Source organism: Rosa chinensis, chromosome 3 (assembly GCF_002994745.2).
Source record: "Rosa chinensis cultivar Old Blush chromosome 3, RchiOBHm-V2, whole genome shotgun sequence".
In the NCBI taxonomy this organism is placed as follows: domain Eukaryota; kingdom Viridiplantae; phylum Streptophyta; class Magnoliopsida; order Rosales; family Rosaceae; genus Rosa; species Rosa chinensis.
Window position 1 is genome coordinate 20329113 of NC_037090.1, and position 23561 is coordinate 20352673.

At 38.8% G+C, this 23561-nt stretch overlaps 4 protein-coding genes and 1 non-coding gene across 7 annotated transcripts; all 5 read right to left on the bottom strand.

Moving 5' to 3' along the window:
• Positions 1-172: 172 nt before the first annotated feature.
• On the bottom strand, positions 173-7228 carry LOC112191810. Of its 2 annotated transcripts, XM_024331234.2 has the most exons (10): positions 5890-7228; positions 5000-5422; positions 4426-4585; positions 4069-4310; positions 3300-3734; positions 2797-3203; positions 2383-2723; positions 1835-2098; positions 1533-1738; positions 173-1109 (listed from the first exon to the last, which is right to left on the bottom strand). In XM_024331234.2, exons 1-10 carry the CDS (start codon positions 6151-6153, stop codon positions 396-398), a joined length of 3456 nt encoding a protein of 1151 aa, XP_024187002.1. In that variant the 5' UTR covers positions 6154-7228; the 3' UTR covers positions 173-395. The 2 variants fall into 2 exon arrangements, with proteins under 2 accessions (XP_024187002.1, XP_024187001.1); XM_024331233.2 differs by having other exon boundaries at positions 2797-3734.
• Positions 7229-7859: 631 nt separating this feature from the next.
• LOC112193739 lies at positions 7860-14222 on the bottom strand. 2 transcript variants are annotated; one of them, XM_024333969.2, is made up of 10 exons: positions 13905-14222; positions 13495-13781; positions 12841-13254; positions 12346-12496; positions 12024-12265; positions 10782-11716; positions 10364-10701; positions 9576-9824; positions 9279-9484; positions 7860-8898 (listed from the first exon to the last, which is right to left on the bottom strand). In XM_024333969.2, the coding sequence occupies exons 2-10, from the start codon at positions 13747-13749 to the stop codon at positions 8185-8187; spliced, it is 3504 nt and encodes a 1167-aa protein (XP_024189737.1). In that variant the 5' UTR covers positions 13750-13781; positions 13905-14222; the 3' UTR covers positions 7860-8184. The 2 variants fall into 2 exon arrangements, with proteins under 2 accessions (XP_024189737.1, XP_040373128.1); XM_040517194.1 differs by having other exon boundaries at positions 10782-11488; positions 13495-14222.
• A 137-nt stretch (positions 14223-14359) lies between these two features.
• On the bottom strand, positions 14360-15592 carry LOC112193740. The gene is made up of 3 exons (XM_024333970.2): positions 15206-15592; positions 14870-14923; positions 14360-14712 (listed from the first exon to the last, which is right to left on the bottom strand). Exons 1-3 carry the CDS (start codon positions 15506-15508, stop codon positions 14476-14478), a joined length of 594 nt encoding a protein of 197 aa, XP_024189738.1. The 5' UTR covers positions 15509-15592; the 3' UTR covers positions 14360-14475.
• On the bottom strand, positions 15015-15088 carry TRNAN-GUU. Its single transcript has one exon. It is a non-coding gene; the product is annotated as a tRNA-Asn (tRNA).
• Positions 15593-18990: 3398 nt separating the features above from the next.
• On the bottom strand, positions 18991-20612 carry LOC112192162. Its single transcript, XM_024331745.2, has 3 exons — positions 20461-20612; positions 20128-20373; positions 18991-19795 (listed from the first exon to the last, which is right to left on the bottom strand). Exons 1-3 carry the CDS (start codon positions 20567-20569, stop codon positions 19755-19757), a joined length of 396 nt encoding a protein of 131 aa, XP_024187513.1. The 5' UTR covers positions 20570-20612; the 3' UTR covers positions 18991-19754.
• Positions 20613-23561: the final 2949 nt, after the last annotated feature.

Genomic DNA, 23561 nt, shown 5'->3' on the forward strand with positions numbered 1-23561 from the left:
ATTTTTTTCCCCTTGTCCCAAACTTCCAAAGTATTCAAAAAATCGTGTATATTCAGACACAAAAAAAAAGAAGTTATGTACATGAAACGGATGCAAGTCACATATATTGATATTGACAATAAGATCAAATTTGGAATTTCTTACATACATATGAGAGATTTATGTCACTAGACCAAATGATTGTGAATGTGTCTACATAATTTATTTAGAAGTTCCAATTTACAACACTGAGAGCTTTATTCCAGTCACATATATGCGCACACGCAGTAGTGAATTGACAACCAACATGTCCAAAGACACTTCTTTGCCGGTGCACTACAATGACCGCTAAAACTGGGATTGATACCAATGCCCACCAAGTGACGCTGTTAACTGTTGCCAATCAATTAATCAAATCATAAAACCAATACGTGTAACAAAGAAAGCAACATAAAAATCAATGAAAAAATGACAAAAGGAGAGAACCAAGTTCCACATTGTCCAAAGCTGCCGTCATAGAGCTGATCAGCTTCCCAATCCAATGCCTCTTTACTGCACTGGTTTCTCTTGGTATGAATCTCTCCTTGTTCAGCTAATCTAATATGGGATAAAATGTGAGGAAACACCTTCTTATGAGACTCCTCTCCAATCAATAGATCTGAATGCCCGAAACCCTCCACAACCACCCTTTCATGTCTAAAGCCAGGCTGGTGCAGCTTCATATATTTATGAGCTAGGAAAGAAGTCTGAGGAGTCACAAGGAGAGATCGGCCGCCTGATATATATAGGGTCGGGAGTGCCATTCTTTCTGGATGGATCAAGTATGAGCTGCAACCATTGCTGTCTACAATAAAACCAGAGTTGCATATTTTCCTGAGGTGGGGAAATGCCGACATAGGAAGCCTTGTTGAGCTTTGCTTGTTCAACCACTGATGCATGGTGGGGGTAATATTTTCGTGCCAGAAGGTATTTCCGAACATGCCGGAAAAAACTTCACATTCATTGCAGGTGCACCTCTCATACCGGGGGATGAAGCGGGCTGTAAGCCTCAGGAGGTGGTGCCGCAAGCTGAGGTTTGATGCTTCCAAAAGAGGAACTGTTTTGTCTTCTCCAAGTATGAACATCGATATCTGCATCCAAATTAACTTTTTTAAGGCTAAAGCAGGAAAGATGTAGTTTGAACTTGAGTTAAAACTGGAACCAAAAATGTCATAAACAAATAGTAATTGAGGCATCAATCAATGATTCAATGTGTGGCTGCCATTGTGACAAATCTATATCTAGAATAGTTCCGAGCATTAGGAACTTTGTTTTCATTTAGCATAGCTTAGAGAAAATATATAATCTCCTCTAGTGATTCCTAAAATTTGAGTGTATAATTTCCTTATATTCTCTCCTCTATTTGTTATACAAAGTATCCTGCATATTGTTAATACCTGTACGTTTGTTTCTTTTTAATTCTTCCCCTTTTCAATAATCAGTTTACTGCTCACTTTGGTTCCCTCTTAAAATATCACTGAAATTTTAATCTGAGTGAAAAAAAGAGAGCTCACTGGGATCAGAGGAAGCCACATTTTGACTCTGGCGAAAGCATTAAGGTTGAAGAACATTGAAGAGTTAGTGCAAGACAGAGAAGCTACATGGGTTGCAGATACATGACCTCCCATGACTGCGATGTGCATGGATAACCCTCCAACACAATGTGCAACTACATGCACCTTTGCACTTGGTCCATGAAGTTCAAGGATCTTATTAATTGCTGGAAAGGTAGAGTGAAGAAAGGAAATGGTTATTGAAGGAAAATAGGACCAGTTTCAACTAATTACAATTAGAGTAGAGGTTTATGATGTTTTACCAGCAGGGATATCAAATCTTGCAACATCCTCAATCGTAAAGTTGTTTGAAGGATTCAGAGGGTGCAATCTTGGTTGTAAAAGCCATGTATCATGCCCTTCTTCGAGTAAAGATCTTACCAAGTCATTGGGTTCTGTTGGCAGCCAATAACTCTCAGTAGAATATCCATTAAGAAGGAGGACTGGATTTTGTTGTTCATCTCCTTTGAGTTTTGACAAAATATGGTGGGACTTCCATTGTCTGCAACTGATAAGGAATCCATCTTCTGCATAATATACGAGGATTCAGGAGATGTGAAAGTACAAATTCATATAGCAGCAAGAATAAAATTGAGCTCCATCAGATTGCCATTAAAAGTTTTAAGTCAGATCATCAATAGTATGGTGAAAATCCAAAGTTGTGGGTCATCGCTCTTTCATTTAATTCTCAGGAATTTTTTTGTGTATGAATAATAATTGATAAATAATCAGAGACTGCACATTTAATGCTGACATGTTAAATGTAGATTTGAGTTTGCAGGCTTCTAAAAAATGAACTCAAATTTGCTACCTGTTTGTATTTCATGAAGAGTGCTGCTTGGATAAGACTTCCTGTGATAAACTGACAGATCTAAATCCTCATGGCTCCCTCGAGGTATCTGCAAGAGATAGGTTCTTAAGAGAGACCCTAATAGGAGGCATATGAACCTTCCTCTATTGTTACCTTCCAAGCTTATAGTGCTCTTAAGAAGCTCTATCATGGAAATATTAAGCTCCCCTTTCAAAATCATCTTCTCATCCTTTTTTTTCTCTGCGACTTTTGCAAATGTCACATGCAGTGTAGTCATTTCCCTCCAAGCATATACGGGAAAGAGATAAGGGTTCATTATCTTTCTTCCCTCTAGAATATATCTGCATCAACGATTACTGATCTTTAATTCTGGAAAAAAGGAAAAGAAAGAAGATCATATAAACTTTTATATACCTTGAACCAGTAGAAGCCACGAGAAGAAGGCGATAATGCATATACTGTGTGTAAGGAGTTCTGTCATCTACTGCACACAAATTAACATTCCCATCTATGATATGTAAATTGTCCTTCTCAATAGCTATCATTTCCACATGCCCTCCAACTTTCCCTCTTAGAAGGGGATGAGATTTTCCATTACCCAACTTCCATTTAGCAGAACCCGTCTGGTTCTGAGAGTTCATTTTCATTATGAGATAAGCTGTGCATGGCATACCACCAATATAACCTCTCATGGTTTCTTTAACCGTGACCGATGATCTCTGGCGATTAATAGCCTTCCTATCAATGAAGGATTCTGGATCTTGATTAGGAGATTTAAGACCAGATTCAAGGCCTTCTCTGTTCTTGTACATGAGAATATCCTGCACAAGGTACCTACTTACATACTCAGCTGCAGTAGCAATAGTAAGAGATGGGTTTATGCCGACAGAACATGGAATCAAAGAAGCATCACATACATACAGGCCGGGATGCACTGTGGCAGGTGACTTTGGGTCAAAAACCTGCCCATCGGGGTTGCAAACACCATGTGAAGGATCTGATGATGCATTGCACCCTCCTAAATGATGAACTGATGCACTTCGGTATTTTGCCATAAAGAGAATTCCTCCTAATTTCTTAGTCAGCTTTTGAAAAGCTTTAATTTTTCGTGGGAGAAGCGGATCATGAGGTGGAGTGAAGCAGATTTTGTTTGTTCCCTTTTCTAGTGTAATCTTACCATCACTCTCATCATGTCCCAGTGCAATAAGGGCCATTGCTTGGCATGCTTTGAAACCTATAATATGTTTTATCTTGTCTATAATCCCATGAAAGAACCAGTATCCTGCAGGCCACCCATACGTTGTAATCCCTTTAAACAGCAGGTATGGATAAGCTGTCGGAAGTACGGCACTCTGTGACAACAGAAACTACATAAGAGTGTGGTTGATTCCATTGTACAAAATATCTTATTATCTATATGATCATATTAACATTTATGTATGCTTGGGCAGTCCATACTCCAGGTAATAAATACATCCCTCATGTTCTGCGAAGCCATGTTAGTTGTTACTCAATAGTTTACTTAATGATATGAATAAAATTTCAAACAGAAACCATATAAACAAGAATTAACTCCAAAGTAATGGATACGCTTATACTCATTGTAGATTTTGATAGATAATTGTAATACGATTAACATGAATGTAAAACTAAATTCAATTAAGTATAATATATAAGTGTACGAACCTGGATTGTAAATCCCAGTGAAGAGGTGTAAGATGAAGAGATGGATGGCCCTGGCCTTTCCTCAAAAGGAGTCTTAAACACTTGCTTTCTGTCTAATCCATAAGCACCCAATGGTGCTGGACTTCCAGCAAGATAAGCCACAGTATTCCCATTACAGCTGAATCCAGACCCAAGAGCTTCTGAAAGTTTCAGTCCTCTCATCTGTGATTGGAAGAGTATCTCAGTTGTCCCAAAAACTCCAGCTGAGAAAACCAAGTATAGATTTATGAGAACATACAGAATCAAAATTATGAGAAGATAACTATCTCTTTTGATTGTTACCTGATAGGATTACAAACTATCTCTTTTGATTGTTACCTGATAGGATTACAAAATCAGAGGTTATATAGTCAATCTCATTAAAGTAAACACGCCATCTTCTATTTTTCCTGCCAATTTTGCCTTCACAAGGGAAATTTTCATACATGTTCCTCACTACATACTTCACTTGACATTCTGTTTTAACAATGCATCCTCCCTGTTTCAGAAGAAATACTGGTTTTAGTGGAGAATGTACAAAGATAAACATCTACGTCTCCTTACATCCTAGTGGTTATTATGAAAACCACATTTTCTACAGAATCCTGAAATCTCAAAGCTAAAATTGACTCATAGGACCATACGATTTATCATGAAACTCTTAAATAATTACTATACAGTCACACACAATTAACAAACAGGCGATGTTTCACCTTTTAACAATCAATTACAGTAATAATCTGGGTCTAAGAGTCCCAGAAGAATTTGATATCCCCAGAACATCGAATGACCAGTGAATTAAATTCTAAAAAAAAAATAATAATAAATAAATAAATAAATAGAGACTGGTGAAATAAACAAAATTTGGTTTACATTATTAATATATTAGATAACAAAAGACATCAAGACATACCTGGATTGCTGAAAGTATATAATTTTTGTCTGTAGAACTTTTGGCATTGTAAGGACATCCAGAGAGACAGTTCCCACAGGCTAAGCAGCTACTCATCTGTGGAGACTTCATTCCCTTGGTTATTGGTTCTTCGATATCAAAATTCACACTCAGCTTAACTGACGTCTCGAAAGTTTCTCCAAGCTCTCCATATGCAACTTCTTCCAAGATTTTCGCAGAAGGAAACTTGACAGGTATGCTTTGTATTTTCAGCATGGCTGCTGCAGAAGCTTCACAATTATTCCAATTCCTTTCCCATTCCTTTGGCCATTTTGGATGCCGTCTAGCACGGACTGGTGTTGATATCATAACTCCTGCATTAACTAGTGAACCTCCACCAAGCCCACAAGCCACTGCTGCTAGAGAATCGTTTTGCTCGTATACCTACAATTTTATCAAAGATGCATATCAGGTTTTCACAAACACCATAGTTAGAATCTACACTTGTCTAGGTCAGGCTTTCAACTCCACTTGACTGATTCCAGATGACCTGACTGAGGTCATATGATTTGACCACAGAAAATGATCTCAAATTGTATGGTAACAATATTCCTTTCCCTGAATTGAGTCTTGGGCCTTGAAAACTCCCAAATCCAAAAACACAATTGCCTATAGATTTGGGAGAAGTGCTATATGCTTTTAGTACAACTATCTGGTATATATACAGTAGCAAGCAAGTTAAGTATCAACACAAGTATCGCATAACGTAAATGGAATATCCCTTGATTAGTGGGATTTAATACAAGCATGAAAGAGAATATGGCAGCAGATATTGCCAAACAGTTTCGACTGCAGTATTTGTATATAAGGAGACAACAGCCTGAAAAGTAAACAGAGGAAGAGAGAATAACCTGGAACAAAGCATCCTTTGGTCCAAAGCTAAAGCCTAAGTTCTCGTTCTCCATCCTAAAAGCCTGCAGGATTTTGGAGACGTCAGTTGGAAAATCCTGAGATTCCCATTTCCGGCCCTTCTCAATCAGACATACTCTTATCCCTGCCATAGACAAGTGGCAGGCAGCAACAGAACCACCATATCCAGAACCCACAACAACAGCATCATAACTATCTTCTTGTCCATAACCAAAACTTCCTTCGACAGCTGCTTGTTTCTCCATTTTCTTTGAAACCCCAGATAAACAATGCTGGGCTAATTTTCCATTTATAGTCCAAACCGTACAAGGACGAAAGGAATGATATATAAAATATACAGTTGGGGAATTTCAGTTTTAGATTCAACATACCTTTATAGATGAGAATACTGCCAAAATAGATAGTACAGAAGAATATAATCTTTTGCTTTCTAGTGTGGTGTGGTTTTCTATTATAGGGGTGATACAAACATAATTCATTGTTTAGCTTGAAGATGCCAATGATTCCAGTTAAGACAAAATTTACAACCAATACATAGAACTATGCTCCTAGGCTATATAACCAGATCTCTTCAATGTCATATATGGAAGACCCAAGAAACAGCACATGTATAATAAATTAACAGCAAGATGGGGAAGCTAAACGGTCCTTTAGCTGTTGTCTAGCATGTCGAGGAGCATTTGTGGCCAGTCTCAGTTTATCTTTTTATGTGCATTGACTATTCTGAAGGCAAAGAGTAGCTAATTAAGAGTTTTTCGTTTGTTTTGTACCAATAAAGATAAAAATTGCTTAACAAACTCTAGAATCTCTTCTCTGAAACCATCCTTGATTTGGCTTGAAAAGAATCAATATATTGTATACAGATAATTTTATATAAAGAAAGAGGGAACTCAGAGAGAAACTCCAAACTAAGAGCGGATAACAGCAGCGGACATACCTATTCTGTTAGTTCGAAATTAGCTGCCCTTCCTACTAGTCGGATAGGAACAATTAACTATCTAGCTACTAGAAGAGGAATAATAGCATATAGCTGAAGTGCCTAAGAGAGCCCGATAATCACAACTGATATACATGACTAACTTGTTTTACATCTAGCGATTTCTGAAGAGTTGCATGCAATAGGCTTCTCATGATTCTGGCCTCACCGGGAGGCGCCTGATTCTTCAACGACCGTCTCCGGTGCACAAGAACCTGAGTCTTCCCATACCCAGTTGTATATATAACTATATACAATTGGGTATGGACAGAGAGAGGCGTCTAGGGCTGTAATGAGAGGTGGTCTGAGGGTTTAGGGTTTTGGAGGGAAGGAGGGAGAGCAGCCATTGTTGTGGCCGGCTCAAAACCATGGCTGTGAACAGTGTGTCAAAAAGGCTTTTTTGGTGGGCCGGTGCCACGTGTCCCTTGGTCAGCTTTCTCTTGTGACCGTTAAAACCGTTACTTTTCTACGTGGCATATAAGGAATTTCTCTTTGGGAGATTTAAAGAAAAATAATTAAATACATGAAGGAACAATGTGGGATCAACAATGTTGTTTCAACATTGAGATGTTTATGTTTTATCCCTATCCAGATAAAGAAACAAAAAGCTATTTCCCTTTTTGTTCACTCTATGCAATCCTATCCTGCTGATTTGGGATGTTTAAGTTGTATCCTGACACTTATAAATTGCATCAATAAAATCGTTAGAAAATCATGAATGAAAGTGCTCAATGTAAGCAAGAACAATGCTTGTATCTCATAAAATATCTATGTTGTGAAGATTTTCATGGAATAAAGTATTGTTGAATAATGTTGATGCTGCTTTGGGTTGCTTCACAATCCACAAGGTTCTAATTATGATTTGCATTCTTGTAATCATGTAATGTTAAGACTTCGAGGCCAAGAAGAAACCACATATTAGTATAACAAGATAGGAACTCCTCTAAAATAAGAAGGAAAAGAGGGTATTATAATTGATGTAACACGATGGCACAACATGACATGGTACCACCCAAAGCTACATATATTGTCAATGAGGATCATTTTACAATACATGGTAAAAATGTTTCATTCCAAAGTTTAAAATTACAATCCGGATATCGGTATTAAATTTTTATTACTCACATTCAAATTAAAAAAAATCTTATTAATGTAAAATTTGGCAAGTATGGCAGTGCACTGACCTACATCAAATACTCACATTTGTACGTACACATCTATCTCAAGACATTGTCTTGCTCTATACCCTAAGAATACTGGGGTTTTGACAAGGAGGTCAAAAATACTTTTCCTGTTGCAATCAGAAAAATACTGCCACCAACCAAGAAAGTGAGATAAACAGCAACATGATAACCACAAAAGGAGAGAACCAAGTTCCAAATATTCCAAAGTTGCCTTCATAATATTGATCATCTTCCCGATCCAAGGCCTCTTTACTGTACTTCTTTCCTTTGGCATGAATCTCTCCTTGTTCAGCTAATTTTATATGAGATAAAATGTGAGGAAACACCTTCTTGTGAGACTCTCCTCCAATCAATAAATCTGAATGCCCAAAACCCTCCACAACTACCCTTTCATGTCTAAACCCTGGCTGGTGCAACTTCATGTACTTATGAGCTAGGAAAGAAGTTTGAGGAGTCACAAGGAGAGATCGCCCACCGGATATATAGAGCGTTGGGAGTGTCATTCTTTCTGGATGGATCAAATATGAGTTGCAACCATTGCTGTCTACAATAAAACCAGAGTTGGACATCTTTCTGAGATGGGGAAATGCTGCCATAGGAAGCCTTGTCGCGTTTTTCTTGGTCAACCACTGGTGCAAGGTTGGGGTGATATTTTCGTGCCAGAATGCATTTCCAAATACGCCAGAGAAAACTTCACATTCAAAGCAGGTGCATCTCTCAGTCCGAGGTATGAAGCTAGCTATCAGTTTCAGGAGGCGGTGCCGGGAGCTGATATTTGATGTTTCCAAAAGAGGAAGTGTCTTGTCGTTTCCAAGTATGAACATTGACAACTGCATGTAAAGAACTCTTGAGACTCGAGCAATGAAAGAATTGAACAAGCTTTTGTTTTTTTTAGTTTTAGCCAAACTTTGTTAGAGCATAGCTGGATTTGTCATGCTCCAACTTGTGAAACCCTAGAAGAATAATGAATGCATCATTAACATATTTCCTTCTTATGGTTTTACATTATTTGAGTGGATTTTCTTGCTGTTTTCCCCGCCACCCCTTGATATAAACTAGCATACATATTTCCCATCATCTTCACAATAGTACCTGTATATTTTCTAGAATCACCCTTTTTAATGAATAACTTTCCTGCTTAATTATTACTATTCTTCTTCAAACATGAGACAGATCCTAATTGTGATAGAGAGAAGGAGAGAGAGCTAACCGGTATCAGAGGAAGCCACATTTTGAATGTGGACATAGCATTAAGCTTGAAGAACATTGACGAGTTGGTGCAGGACAGAGAAGCTATATGGGTTGCAGAGACATGACCTCCCATGATAGCTATGTGTATGGCTGAGCCTCCAACACAGTGTGCAACTACGTGCACCTTTGTGCTTCGTCCATGGATTTCAAGGATCTTATTAATTGCTGCAAAGAAATTCAGAGCAAGGAAACGCTTAATACCAGACAATAGGATCAGAAAAAATTAGATACAATGTGAGTCTATGAGAAGTTTTACCAGCAGGGATATCAAATTTTCCAACATCTTCAATTGTAAAATCGTTAGAAGGATTCAGAGGGTGCAATCTCGAATTCAATAACCATGTTTCATGCCCTTCTTCAATTAAAGTTCTGACCAAGTCATTCGGCTCAGTTGGCAGCCAGAAACTCTCAATAGCATATGCATTAAGAAGGAGAACCGGATTAAGTTTCTCATCTCCTTTAAGTTTTGACTTCCATTGTCTGCAACTGATGGTGAATCCATCTTCTGTATAATATGTGGGAAGGACTTGGAATAAGAACTCAAGTAGCAGCAAGAATGAAAGTTACAAGAAATAGCACACTGTTCTAAAATCAGGTTGTCCTTCAATAGTTAAATCAGATAATCAGTTCAAGTATACTACTTACGCTGTGTGTACTACATATTTTAATCCAATCTATCACTACTCAGCTTCAAGGTGAAAATCCAAAATTCTGAATCAATCCTATTTTACAAAATTCAGGATATTATTTCTTGTTGTATTCGTGTTTAGAAGTTAAATGATATCATGGACTCCAAGATAGTTGAATGCTGAGATATTAAATAATTGGCATTGCTACACACGTTAAATTTGTTTACCAATGATGTGCTGTTTCATTTGTTAAAATAAGAGGTGGTTCAAAACCCTCATTTGTATCCAACCAAACTGAGTATACTGATACATCATTTGGTCGGTGAACAAATTTGGTCCTCTACCATTTTCTGTTAAAGAATATGTTCATTGAATTTTTGCAGGTTTTTCACCCAGGAATTTAAAATTTTGTTACCTGCTTTTATTTCATGGAGAGTGCTGCTTGGATAAGATTTATCTTCTGACAGAACTAAATCCCCCTGATTCCCTCGAGGTATTGGCAAGAAATAAGTTCTTAAGAAAGACCCTGAGAGGAGGCACATAAACCTTCCCCTATTGTTTCCTTGAAGGCTTATGATGCTCTTAAGAAGCTCTGTCATCGAAATATGAAGCTCCCCTTTGAGAACCACCTTCTCATCCTTTGAGTCTTCCTCAGAAACTTTTTCTAATGTAACATGCAGTGTAGTCATCTCCCTCCAAGCATATAATGGAAAGAAATATGGATTCATTATCTTTCTTCCCTTGAGAATATATCTGCATCACATTTGTGGATGTTTAGTTCTGAGTATCCTGGCAAAGGAAAACAGTAAAACATCTTATCAAATATTACATACCTTGAACCAGTAGAAGCTGCAAGAAGAAAATCATATTGCATATACTGTGTGTATGGAGTTCTGTCATCAACTACACACAAATTTACGTTCCCATCTATGATATGTAAATCATCCTTCTCAAAGGCTCTAATTTCCACATGTCCTCCAACTTTACCTCTAAGAAGGGGATGGGATTTTCCGGTACCCAACTTTACATCAGAGAAAGTCTGGTCCTGAGAATTCATCCTCATTTTTAGATAAGCAGTGCATGGCATACCCCCAACATAACCTTTCATGGTTTCTTTAACCATGACCATTTCTCTCTGACAGTTAATAACATTCTTCTCGATGAAGGGTTCTTGACCTTGGTCAGCAGTTTTCACAACACATTCACGACCATTGTTGATCTTGTACTTCAGAGCTTCCTGCACAAGGTTCTTACTTATGTGCTCAGCTGCAGTTGTGATGGTAAGAGATGGATTTATCCCAACAGAACATGGGATCAAAGAAGCATCACACACGTAGAGGCCGGGATGCACTGTTGAGGATGAGTCTGGTTCAAAAACCTGTCCATTGGGGTTGCAAACACCACCTGAAGGATCTGAAGACACATTGCACCCACCTAAAAGATGAACTGCTGTGCTTCGGTATTTTGACATGAAGAGAAGTCCTCCTAATTTCTTAGTGAGCTTCTGAAAAGCTTTAATCTTTCGTGGGAGAAGGGGATCCTGAGGCGGAGTAAAGCAGATTTTGTTGGTGCCCTTCTCTAATATGATCTTACCATCACTTTCATCATGTCCCACTGCAATAAGAATCATTGCTTGGCTTGCTTTGGAACCTATAATGTGTCTTATCTTATCTATAATTCCATGGAGGAACCAGTACCCAGCAGGCCATCCATATGTTGTGATTCCTTTAAATAGCAGGTATGGATAAGCTATTGGAAGTACAGCACTCTGTGATAATGGACATTAGAGTTTGAACAAAATGATGAATTCATTGTATGAAAAGTGTGTGTGTGTGTGTGTGTGTGTGTAATTATAATTACATATGCGTATGCTCTGCCCCTTGTATTTACAAAAATTATGATGTGCAAAAGCCAAATTAGTAGCTATGTAATATAGCTTGACCATAGCAGCCACCTTAAAGTGAGAATGAACCTGACTCAATAATTGTGAATCTACAGTTTCTTCTAGATATTTGTATGGTGCATCATTTAAAATAAAATAGAAAACTAAAGTCAATCAAGAGTAGATTATGAACCTGGATTGTAAAACCGAGTGAAGAAGTGAAAGATGAAGAAATTGATGGCCCTGGCCTTTCTTCGAAAGGAGTTGTGAACACCTGCTTTCTGTCTAATCCATAACCATTGATTGGTGCTGGCGTTCCAGCGAGATAAGCCACAGTATTCCCATTACAGCTGAATCCGGATCCAAGTGCTTCTGAAAGTTTCAGTCCTCTCATTTGTGATTGGAAGAGTATCTCAGTTGTGCCAAAAACTCCCGCTGGGAACAAAATCTAGAACTAGTTAACATCTTGTCATCATCAGAATTTCTAGAACATACAAACTTTGACTGTTTCTTACCTGATAGGATCACAAAATCACAGGTCACATAGTCAATCTCATTCAAGTAAACGAGCCATCTCCTGCCATTTTTTCCTTTATGTTGGAAATGGTCATGCATGTTTTTAACCACATACTGCGCTTGGCATTCTGTTTTGACAATACATCCAGCCTGTTTCACAAGAAACACTAGTTTTAGCAAAGCAGGTTAGATTAAGATTTAAACAAGAACATCTATCGACATCTAAATGGATATTATTTGATATTATTTCCTACGATGCTACAAAATTTTGGAACAGAAAAGCCAACGTTGACTCATACCGTTTTAGGCTTTATCACCCAAGTTTTTTAAAAATGGTATGTAGCATCCAAGTCAATAACAATAACAATATCATTTTCATTGGTAACCTCGACCTCTGGACTGATAATGGCAGAAGAAATTTTGACATGCAATAACTACAGGTCTACACTATTCATGGATATATTAGATTACAAGTAAAAAGACTTGAGACATGCCTGGATTGCTGAGACAAGATAATTTTTGTCAGTGGAACTTTTGGCGTTATATGGACATCCAGAAAGACAGTTTCCACAGGCTAAGCAGCTACCCATCTGTGGACGCTTCGTTCCATTTGTTGTTGGTTCTTCAATGTCAAAATTCACACTAAGCTTTATTGAAGTGTCAAAAGTCACTCCATCAGCAGCTTCTTCCAAAATTTTCGCGGAAGGAAACTTGACGGGAATGCTTTGTATTCTCAGCATGTCTGCAGCAGAAGCTTCACTACTACCCCAATTCCTTTCCCATTCCTTCGGCCATTTTGGATGCCGTCTAGCACGAACAGGTGCTGGCATCATAACTCCAGCATTCACTAGTGAACCACCACCAAGCCCACAAGCCACTGCTGCTAGAGAATCATTTTGCTCGTACACCTACAGTAACAGATGCATATTAATTCGTCTCACTCACAATTATGTAGTCATTTGTCTCTATATTTTAACATACGAGTCACAAGGTCTATGGTTTTGGGAAGACTATTACATGTTTCTAGTACAACTATATAGTATATCTACAATGGTAAGCATTAAGAAAAGACACAGTGAAGTACAATATTGCAACAGATATATCCCAAGAACCATGGCTTAAAAGAAATACAGGAAGAGAGAATTAACCTGAAATAAAGCGTCTTTTGGTCCATAGCTAACACCTAGGTTCTGGTTCTCCATCCTCACAGCCGATAAGATTTTGAAGCTGTCAGTTGGGAAGTCCTGCGCTTCCCATTTCCGGCCTTTTTCAAGTAGACACACCCTTACGCCTGCCATAGCCAGCCGACAAGCAGCAACAGAACCGCCATAACCAGACCCCACAACAACTGCATCATAACTTTCATGTCCAAAACTGCTTTCTACCTCTGCTTGCTCCTCCATTTTTTTTTAAATCACAGATCAAGAAGTCTGGTCTGATTTTGTATTTGTATTTATTCAAAAGATCACAATGGAGGGAACTATGGTGAGGGTGTAGTAAATAAAAAAAGCATGTACAAAGAAGCAGTGACAAAATTTCACTTGTAGTTTCAAGATACCTTATCTGAGTGTACTTCCGACTTGGCAAGTAATGAATACATATATGCATGGTTCTGAATGTGAATGTCTTCTTTATACGCGCTAAAGAAACTTCTTCGTTTATTAATTTGAATAATGAATGAATTTATTCAAGAAAAAGATTACCTGCCAACATGCTCCTATTTAAATAAGATACTATATCTGCAGAAAAAATGTATGTCCTCTAGAAGCATATGCATGGTAACAGCGGCTAGTCGACGTTGAATTGTCGCAACGTGTAGGCTTTCTCTGATTTGCACAAGACTTTTTCACAATCAACAAGTTGATTAACCTGGGACGGCCAATTCCAACATCTAGAACTGAATAAAGAATACCTACTCTGCTGAAATCACATGAAATGCTCAAAAATGATTGCTGCATTTTAATATTTGGTCAGCAACAAGGACTAACTGATCTGTTTCCCCCGCAGCCAAACTTTAAGAATAAGTTTGTTTATTGGAGTTAATTAACAAGTATAAAATATGTGTTACATATGACTGAAAGTAAATATAACAACGACGACAGAAGTCATAATGAACAAACTTGTTTAGACTAGTACACTCTAGCGATTTGAACCGACTTCTGAAGAGCCTGCATAAGATTTCTCATGATCCTGGGCTCCCCGGGAAGGACCCGATCCTTCAAACGTCCATTTCTAACAGCTCGAAAAATGGGACCGGAACCACCTTCTGGAGGGAAAACCAAGCAATCAATGTAGCCAATGACCTCCGTCTCCCCATCCCCAATTGTAATGAAACCCAATCTAGTCCCACCTGCAATTTTGTCAACCTGTTCCATGTTCGCAATAATATGTCAGTACAACAAAAATGACCAACACCCACCCTAAACCCAACGTAACATAAAATAATAATTATATAGTACCCAAACTAACTATAGGTGTACATAAATGGAAGAAGTATTCAAATTTGATATAATGATCGAGTACCTTCAAAGGCATATCAAGCGGTAGATTTGCTCCTTGGCAGAGACTGTTAGCCCACTGTTAAATAAACACATAGTTTAATGTTCAAGTGTTAAAAACAACACATAGATTAAAGTCACTGAAGAAAAAGAACAAAATAAATTAATGCCGCTAGAAGGAGGGCTTGAACCTCCGACCTTGTGGTTAACAGCCACACGCTCTAGCCAACTGAGCTATTCCAGCTTTGATGGTAGAGTTTACAGTTTTATTATTAAATACATGATAGCTCTATAGAATACACTATTAACAATAACTAGGTCAATACTAGTAGATGAGTCTGAAGTAGGAAGCGACTAGTACCTGGAAGAGCAAGATTTGGAATCTGGGAAAGTCGGTATCATCAGGTAATTTCATGGTACCAAGCAAGACTCCATCTTCGGCGTCGTCGGAGGGCACAAGGCTGTCCTTATCCAGCGCCGCTTTGGCCACCGCCGTTGGATTTGGGTGGGAGTGGTGGGCGGAATGTAAACTGAGGTTGTTAGGGAAGGCATGGCTGGTGGTGGTGGCGGTGTTGTTGAGAAGTGGAGAGAACGATGGCGCGTGGGGATTGGTACGTGGGGAGTGGAAGTGGAGTAGCTTCATATTCACAGCAGTGGTGGCCATGGCTGATCGAGCTTACTGGTGGTGAATGAGTGAAGAGGTTTAGATAGGATCCCAAGAAGGAACTGTTCTACGAGGCGGGAATGATTGGCGAGAAGGGGTTGATCGTAGGGCCAATCAATTCGTGCCATGTAAGCATATAGTGGATCCGCTAACGCAAATCACTAGACAAGTGCGATTAAACACCTATCGTAGTGAGTTCACTGTGAACTGTTCACGTGTTGCCTCACCATTTATTTATTTATTTTTTACCGAATCATCCCAAAGCTTTCAATTAAAGACTAATCCGCAGTCGAGAAGTCTTGGCAGAAAGTTTTTCCCTAGACGCTAAACAAGTTGTCATATTGGTTTAGTATAATAGCGTCAAATGAAGCAAGACTCAAGACTTTCAACTAGGAATTAATGCATGGTGGTATGGTTTTGTCAGAACGCTTGGTCGCTTCCTCTTCTGACCCTTAACTAGTTGTCACATTAGTCTAGCTTGGAAGTATTGAATGGACGGATGGATGGAGAAAAATTAAGTGACCATTTGTAATTTAAAAAAAAACAAAAAACAAAAAACTCAAAAGGCAAGGAAAGAAATTGAACCTCCCAATTTGCGATTTACATCTCTTTTGGAACTTTTTAACACTATACTTCCAAAACGTTTTCTCTTTGCCATCTCCATTTCTTCCCCTATCTTACCTCCACCTCTCCCTCATACCACACCATCCACACCAACAATGAATTGACGGCTCTTCCAAGGCCACCTTACTTAGGCTCAGTTTGGCATTGCTTTTGAAATCTGCTTTTGGTCCAAAAACGCTTCTGGGGAGAACTGAGGCTGTTTGGTAAACTTCAAAATTTGTGCTTTTGAGTAGAAGCGCTTCTTGCCACAGCAAAAAATCAAAAGCAGTTCGGAGTAGTTTCTCGTTTCCGCTTTTGCAGAAACCAAATGGAGGAAGCGGAAGATTAAATGAAACTTTACAAACTATCAAAATTATCCTTCACGTTTTCAAAAATTTACATCAAATGTCCCGTCTAAAATTGATACATGTTCTTCTTCTCATTTCAGTAGGGCTGCGTGTTGCTGTTTCAAGCCTTCAACAAAACGAACCAAAATAGAAGCCTCTTTGTTCTTAATCAACCAAGACGACCCAATCTTTTGATTCACTTCCAACTTCACAAATTTTTTAGGGCTAAATACTGTTTAGTACCCTGCAGTTTGAGTCCAACATCGATTCAGTCTCTCGACTTTCAATTTCATCAAAAACACCCCTGCATTATCAAATCTCATCTAATAGGTTATTTCGTTAATAATCTGTCAATTGGAACCGTTAACTCTCTAACGAGGCATGCCATGTCAGATCGTGTGGGTCCCATCTATTAGGAAAAATTTCAATCATGCCCTTGCCTCTCTCTAAAACCCACACCCCCCCCCTCTCTCTCTAAATACCCAAAATAACAGCCTTTTTCTCAAATCAAAATCAAATCTTCAGACCAAATTTGGGTTGGGTTTTTCTAATTTGATCCAATTGAATTGGAATGGTGGCAAAGATGATGAAGTGGCAACCGTGGCCGCCGTTGAATACGAGGAAGTACGAGGTGAGGCTGGTGGTGCGATGGCTAGAGGGGTGGGATCTAGTGCAGCAGGAGGAGGAGGACGAGGGCGACACCGGGGAGAGAAAGTTGACCGTTGAGATTAGATGCGCTTCATATCTACCCGTCCAACGATGTCTGGAGCAACCAAATACAAAAATCATATTTCAGAGTCAAAAACTCAGAGACTCCTTGTACTATGCATGAATATGACCCAATAGTCATATTCCTCCTTTCAAACTGGTGCATTCATCTTTCACCCTTGAATTAAACCAATTAATCACACTCAAAAAATTTAGTCAAACAAGGGATTGAAAGGCCCAAGACCCAGTTCTTCATTAAACCCCATATTATTATTCTTAGTGTATGCATCCATTTTTCATATTATTTTACCAAGAACAGAAAAAAAAAACCAAATGAGCCATGAACATTAAAACAGGTAGAAAACCTAGAAAGATTAATTACCTAGTAACTCCTCTGTAAATTGAAGTCCTCTGCCCAAGAGTATCAGAGATTTTCGTAGTGCTATCAATGTCCACCACAACAATGGCCTTTCCACGATTCGAGGTCTGAGTATTAGCATTAGTAACCCTAAGAGACAAAGCATTGCTTTTGTTCGTAGCACCACAGCTCAAGAAACCCAACTCGTTCCCAATCGACTCAACCGAGTGACCTGCAGACTCGGCATAAGCGAGCTGATCCCTGGCCATGGATGACAAGTCCTCCACTCGGAGCCCGAATTAGCTGAATTAGCTGAAAGGCTTGAAACCCAGTAATCGCCTTGAGATCCTGGTTCTGGTGGAGGTCACCAAAGTCCGCCGAGCCCTGGTGGTAGATTTGGGTCAGCGACGAGTTCTGCATCTCCGTTTGGCTGTCAGCGTAGCGCACCATGGAGTCGCCGAGAAAGTCTTTGAGCTTGGAAATCAGCTGGTTAAGAGTTTGTGGGTCGATGAAGCTCGCAAGTGAATCGGAGTGGGTCTGTTTGGCTTGGTGGTCTTTCTCACCTACCGTGTAGAACACTTCGGAGGTAGTAATGAGGAGAGGGAGCAGTAACAGCGGAGGTATAGTAAGCCTGAGCGAAGGGAGACTCAGACTTGGAGGAGGGGCAATTTTAGAATTTTGCCTAATAGGTGGGGCCCACACGATCTGACATGGCATGCCTCATCAGCGAGTTAACAGCTCTAACTGACGGAATGACCTATTAGATAAGATTTGATAATGCATGGGTGTTTTTGATAAAATTGAAAGTTGAGGGACTGAATCGATGTTGGTCAGTATTTAGCCCTTTGAAATTTAACCACAACCAAGCATCGATGACTATTAATAGACATGCATTAAGATCGAATTGGAATTGAAATTGAAATTGGCCGACAACCTCAAATACCAACTTCTCCAAACATGAATTGAAATTGAAATCCCATTATACCAAGACGTAGAGTTGGACGTCAGAGAAAGATCGGCGACGACGAGGCGAATCTTCAACCACCTGCGTGACGCCAGGAAGTGGCTGGATGGTGTAGAAATCTTCGGGTTACGCTCGCGGGTTAATGGGTCAATTGATCTGGGTTCTTCTGGACCATTTGATCTGATCTTAGGTATTGATATCATTTCCACATGCCCTCCAACTTTCCCTCTTAGAAGGGGATGAGATTTTCCATTACCCAACTTCCATTTCGCAGAGAACAATTCTTAGGTTCACCCCTATGGTGAATAGCATGTTCACCCCTATGGTGAATAGCATATTCACCCCAATTGTCGATTAACGCATAATAACTTTATAATTTTCTAATCCAACCATTCATGTTGTATAACTTAATACAAAGATTAGCTTTGTAAAAAATCAATCAAATTAAAGACCTTTCAGTTATTCATTTCTAAGAAATATATGGATGGTTCATCATAATGGTAGCAAGTGTTAGAACCATCTATTTGTTTGATTCAATTAGATAATTAAACGATTTTTGATTCGATTGATTTTTTACAGAGATGATCTTTAAAGGCTAATTTAAGATGTGGACCGTTGGATTATAAATTTATTAAATAAAAGTATGTTAATCAACAATAGGGGTGAATATGCTCATTCACCTTACGAGTGAACCTAAGAATTGTTCTTTAGCAGAGCCCATCTGGTCCTGAGAGTTCATTTCATTATGAGAAAAGCTGTGCATGGCATACCACCAATATAACCTCTCATGGTTTCTTTAACCGTGACCAATGATCTCTGGCGATTAATGGCCTTCCTATCAATGAAGGATTCTGGATCTTGATTAGGAGTTTTAAGAACAGATTCAAGGCCTTCTCTTTTCTTGTACATGAGAATATCCTGCCTCGGGGTTGCCAACACCATGTGAAGGATCTGATGATGCATTTTACCCACTTAAAAGATGAACTGCTGTGCTTCGGTATTTTGACATGAAGAGATCGAAGTCCTCCTAGTTTCTTAGTGAGCTTTTGAAAAGCTTTAATTTTTGGGAGAAGGGGATCATGAGGTGGAGTGAAGCAGATTTTGTTTGTTCCCTTTTCTAGTGTGATCTTAGCATCACTCTCAACATATCCCAGTGCAATAAGGACCATTGCTTGGCATGCTTTGAAGCCTATGATATGTTTTATCTTGTCTATAATCCCATGAAAGAACCAGTATCCAGCAGGCCACCCATACGTTGTAATCCCTTTAAACAGCAGGTATGGATAAGCTGTCGGAAGTACGGCACTCTGTGACAACAGAAACTACATAAGAGTTTGGTTGATTCCATTGTACAAAATATCTTATTATCTATATGATCAAATTAACATTTATGTATGCTTGGGGAGTCCATACTCCAGGGAATAAATACATCCCTCATGTTGTGCGAAAGCCATGTTAGTCGTCACTCAATAGTTTACTAATGGATATGAATAAAATTTCAAACAGAAACCATATAAACAAGAATTAACTCCAAAGTGAATACGCTTATACTCATTATAGATTTTGATAGATAATTGTAATACGATTAACATGAATGTAAAACTAGATTCAATTAAGTATAATATATAAGTGTACGAACCTGGATTGTAAATCCCAGTGAAGAGGTGCATGTAAGCTGAAGAGATGGATGGCCCTGGCCTTTCCTCAAAAGGAGTCTTAAACAATTGCTTTCTGTCTAATCCATAAGCACCCAATGGTGCTGGACTTCCAGCAAGATAAGCCACAGTATTCCCATTACAGCTGAATCCAGACCCAAGTGCTTCTGAAAGTTTCAGTCCTCTCATCTGTGATTGGAAGAGTATCTCAGTTGTCCCAAAAACTCCAGCTGAGAAAACCAAGTATAGATTTACGAGAACATACAGATTTACAGAATCAAAATTATGAGAAGATAACTACTTCTTTTGATTGTTACCTGATAGGATTACAAAATCAGAGGTTATATAGTCAATCTCATTAAAGTAGACACGCCATCTTCTATTTTTTCTGCCAATGTTGCCCTTACATGGGAAATTTTCATACATGTCCCTCACTACATACTTCACATTCTGTTTTAACAGTGCATCCTCCCTGTTTCAGAAGAAATACTGGTTTTAGTAGAGAATGTGCAAAGATAAACATATAGGTCTCCTTACATCCTAGTAGTTATTATGAAAACCACATTTTCTACAGAATCCTGAAATCTCAAAGCTAAAATTGACTAATAGAACCATATGATTTATCATGAAGTTTTTAAATAATTGCTATACAATCACACACAATTAACAAACAGGCGATGTTTCACCTTTTAACAATCAATTCCAGTAATACTCTGGGTCTTAGAGTCCCAGAAGAATTTGATATCTCCAGAACATCTAATGACTAGTGACGAAGAGCATTTGTGACCAGTCTCAGTTTATCTCTTAATGTGCATTGACTATTCTGAAGTCAAAGAGTAGCTAATTGAGAGCTTTTCGTTTGTTTTGTATCAATAAAGGTAAAACTTTCTCTAGAATCTCTTCTCTGAAACCATACTTGATTCAGAAATCAGAATAACCTTGATTTGTCTTGAAAATAATCAATGTTTGTATACAGATAATTTTATATAAGGATCTTTTGCACCAACAGTGTTTGGAGACTTGCGTGACTGACAATATGATAACCGAACTTACAAAATTATCAAAATAATACCCAGACTCAATTTTTCGTATCAACGTACTACCTACGGTTATTCTCCGTTACGTCTCCATTAATTTGACCACGTGTGACGCACATGACTCGTTAAATGAGGCAAAAAAACTTATTTGCCCTCAATTCATTAAATTTTCTCTCTTATTCATCATCTTCTTCCTTGAAACAGATCAAATCCAAAACCCTAAACATCATTGTTCTTCCAAAGCCCAAAATACCTAGGCCCTCCATTTTCGGTGGACACCCAAGTCTTGGTCCCGATGATTAGAACGGCGTCATCTGACGCCACCACTTCCACCAGAACTGCTACTGCCACACAGTATCTAGGTTCATCATCACCATCCTTAGCCGCACCTGCTAATCCGTGCACATCTCGCCGCCCCATAAAAATGCAGCGGCGGAGGTAGGCCTCATCAACTGGCCGGCCCGGCCCATTGGTAGCGGGCTTGGGTCGGGCTTTATTGTAAATTGAAGGATCCAAGCCCATCCATTTAATGCGGGCCTCACAGGCTTTTTCGGGCCAGGCCAGGCTAAGCCTTGCGGGCTTTTTTGGGGCGGGCCTTGCGGGCTTTATTTACAAATAAATCTTTAAAGATAATATTTTCTTATAAACTTATATTTATATATCATCCACTCCAAAGAGAAACCTCTATCAACTTAAATAAAATGGGAAAACCGACCGTTGGATGAGTTTATTACAATAAATTATGAGTGTGGTAAAAAAATTAGTCAATTTCACCATATTTTCGAATCCGATCGAATTGGTCAACCGATATATAGAATATATATATATATATATATATATATATGCACTAATGCACATATTCTATATAGAAATATAAGAACTTCCACACACACACACACACACATATATATAAACACACACACACAAATATATATATCTATATGTGTGTGTGTGTGTATATATTTATAAACACACACACAAATATATATCTATGTGTGTGTGTGTGTGTATATATATATAAACACACACACACAAATATAAATCTATATGTGTGTGTGTGTGTGTATTTATAAATCTATATATATATATATATATATTTATAAACACACACACACATATCTACATATATATATATATATATATATATATATGAGAAAAATTCAGTCACCGTCCCCAAACTATGCTGCCAAGGCCAATTTGATACCCGAACTCTCAAAAGTATCAATGTGATATCCAAAGATCTATTTTGACATCAAAGTGATACTTCCGTCCAAAATCTCTGACGGTGCCGTCAACTTGATGACGTGGCAAGGGTAAAATTGTCTTTCTTTACTAATTAATTATAAAAAAAAAAAAACAAAGCAAAACAGATGAGCTCTCTCTCTCTCTCTCTCTCTCTCTCTCTCTCTCTCTCTCTCTCTCTCTCTCTCTCTCTCTTCCTTTCCCAATCTGATCCTCTCTCCTTTCTATCACTGGGAATGGATTTTTGGATTTATGAAGAACAGTCGAAATGGAGAAATTTTTTTTTTTTTTTTATCAAAAGTGTTTGTGGCTTATGAAGAACAGTCGGAGTAGCGAGAATCGCTGCCGATGTCGGTGAAAAGGAGGAGACTCTGGGTCGGAGAGCTGAGGTGGAGGTGGACGAAGTACTGGTCAGAGCCGGTGGAGGAGAGAGGAGCCGGACGAAGTCGAAGTCAATCTCTCCAAAAACAAGTTCGGTGGCAGCTTCGGGTTTGATAACGGTTCGGTTTCCTCAGTCCAAAAGCTCATCTCTCCAGCAACAGGTTCACCAACTCAGGGACGGAACCAGAAAATTAAATTGAGGAGGGCTAAATCTTAGGTTGCCAAGTTCTTCCTCAAGTTTTTTTTTGGGTTCTTTTGGAAGATTTGTCTTCGCTAAATCTTAGGTCGCCAAGTTCTTTTGGAACCAGAAAATTAAATTGAGGGATCAAAAATAACGAAGACAAATTGGACTCTGTCTGTTCTGCTGTGTTTTTTGGGTTCTTTTGGTTAATACAGATCGGGTTATTTTGGTTCTTTGTCTGTTCCTCTATGTTCTTTTGGCCGATTAATCTTTGTGTTCTTTTGTTCAATTAATCGGTTTCAGGGCGACCTCGTCCTTGGTATCCCGCCAGCACCATCTTCCTCTTCCACCACTCAAACAGAAATCCATCAAACAGAAATCCATTTCCCAAATTCCAACACCAAAAGCTATCCATTTCCCAAATTCCAACACCAAATTTGCACAAACAATCACAAACCAGTTTGAAATCTACAACTTACACCCAAATTTGCTCCGTCACCACTCTGCTCCGTTACCGTCGATTCCTCCAACCGGCCCGGCTCGCCGCCGAACGGCCAAATCTCTGCTAGGCTGTACC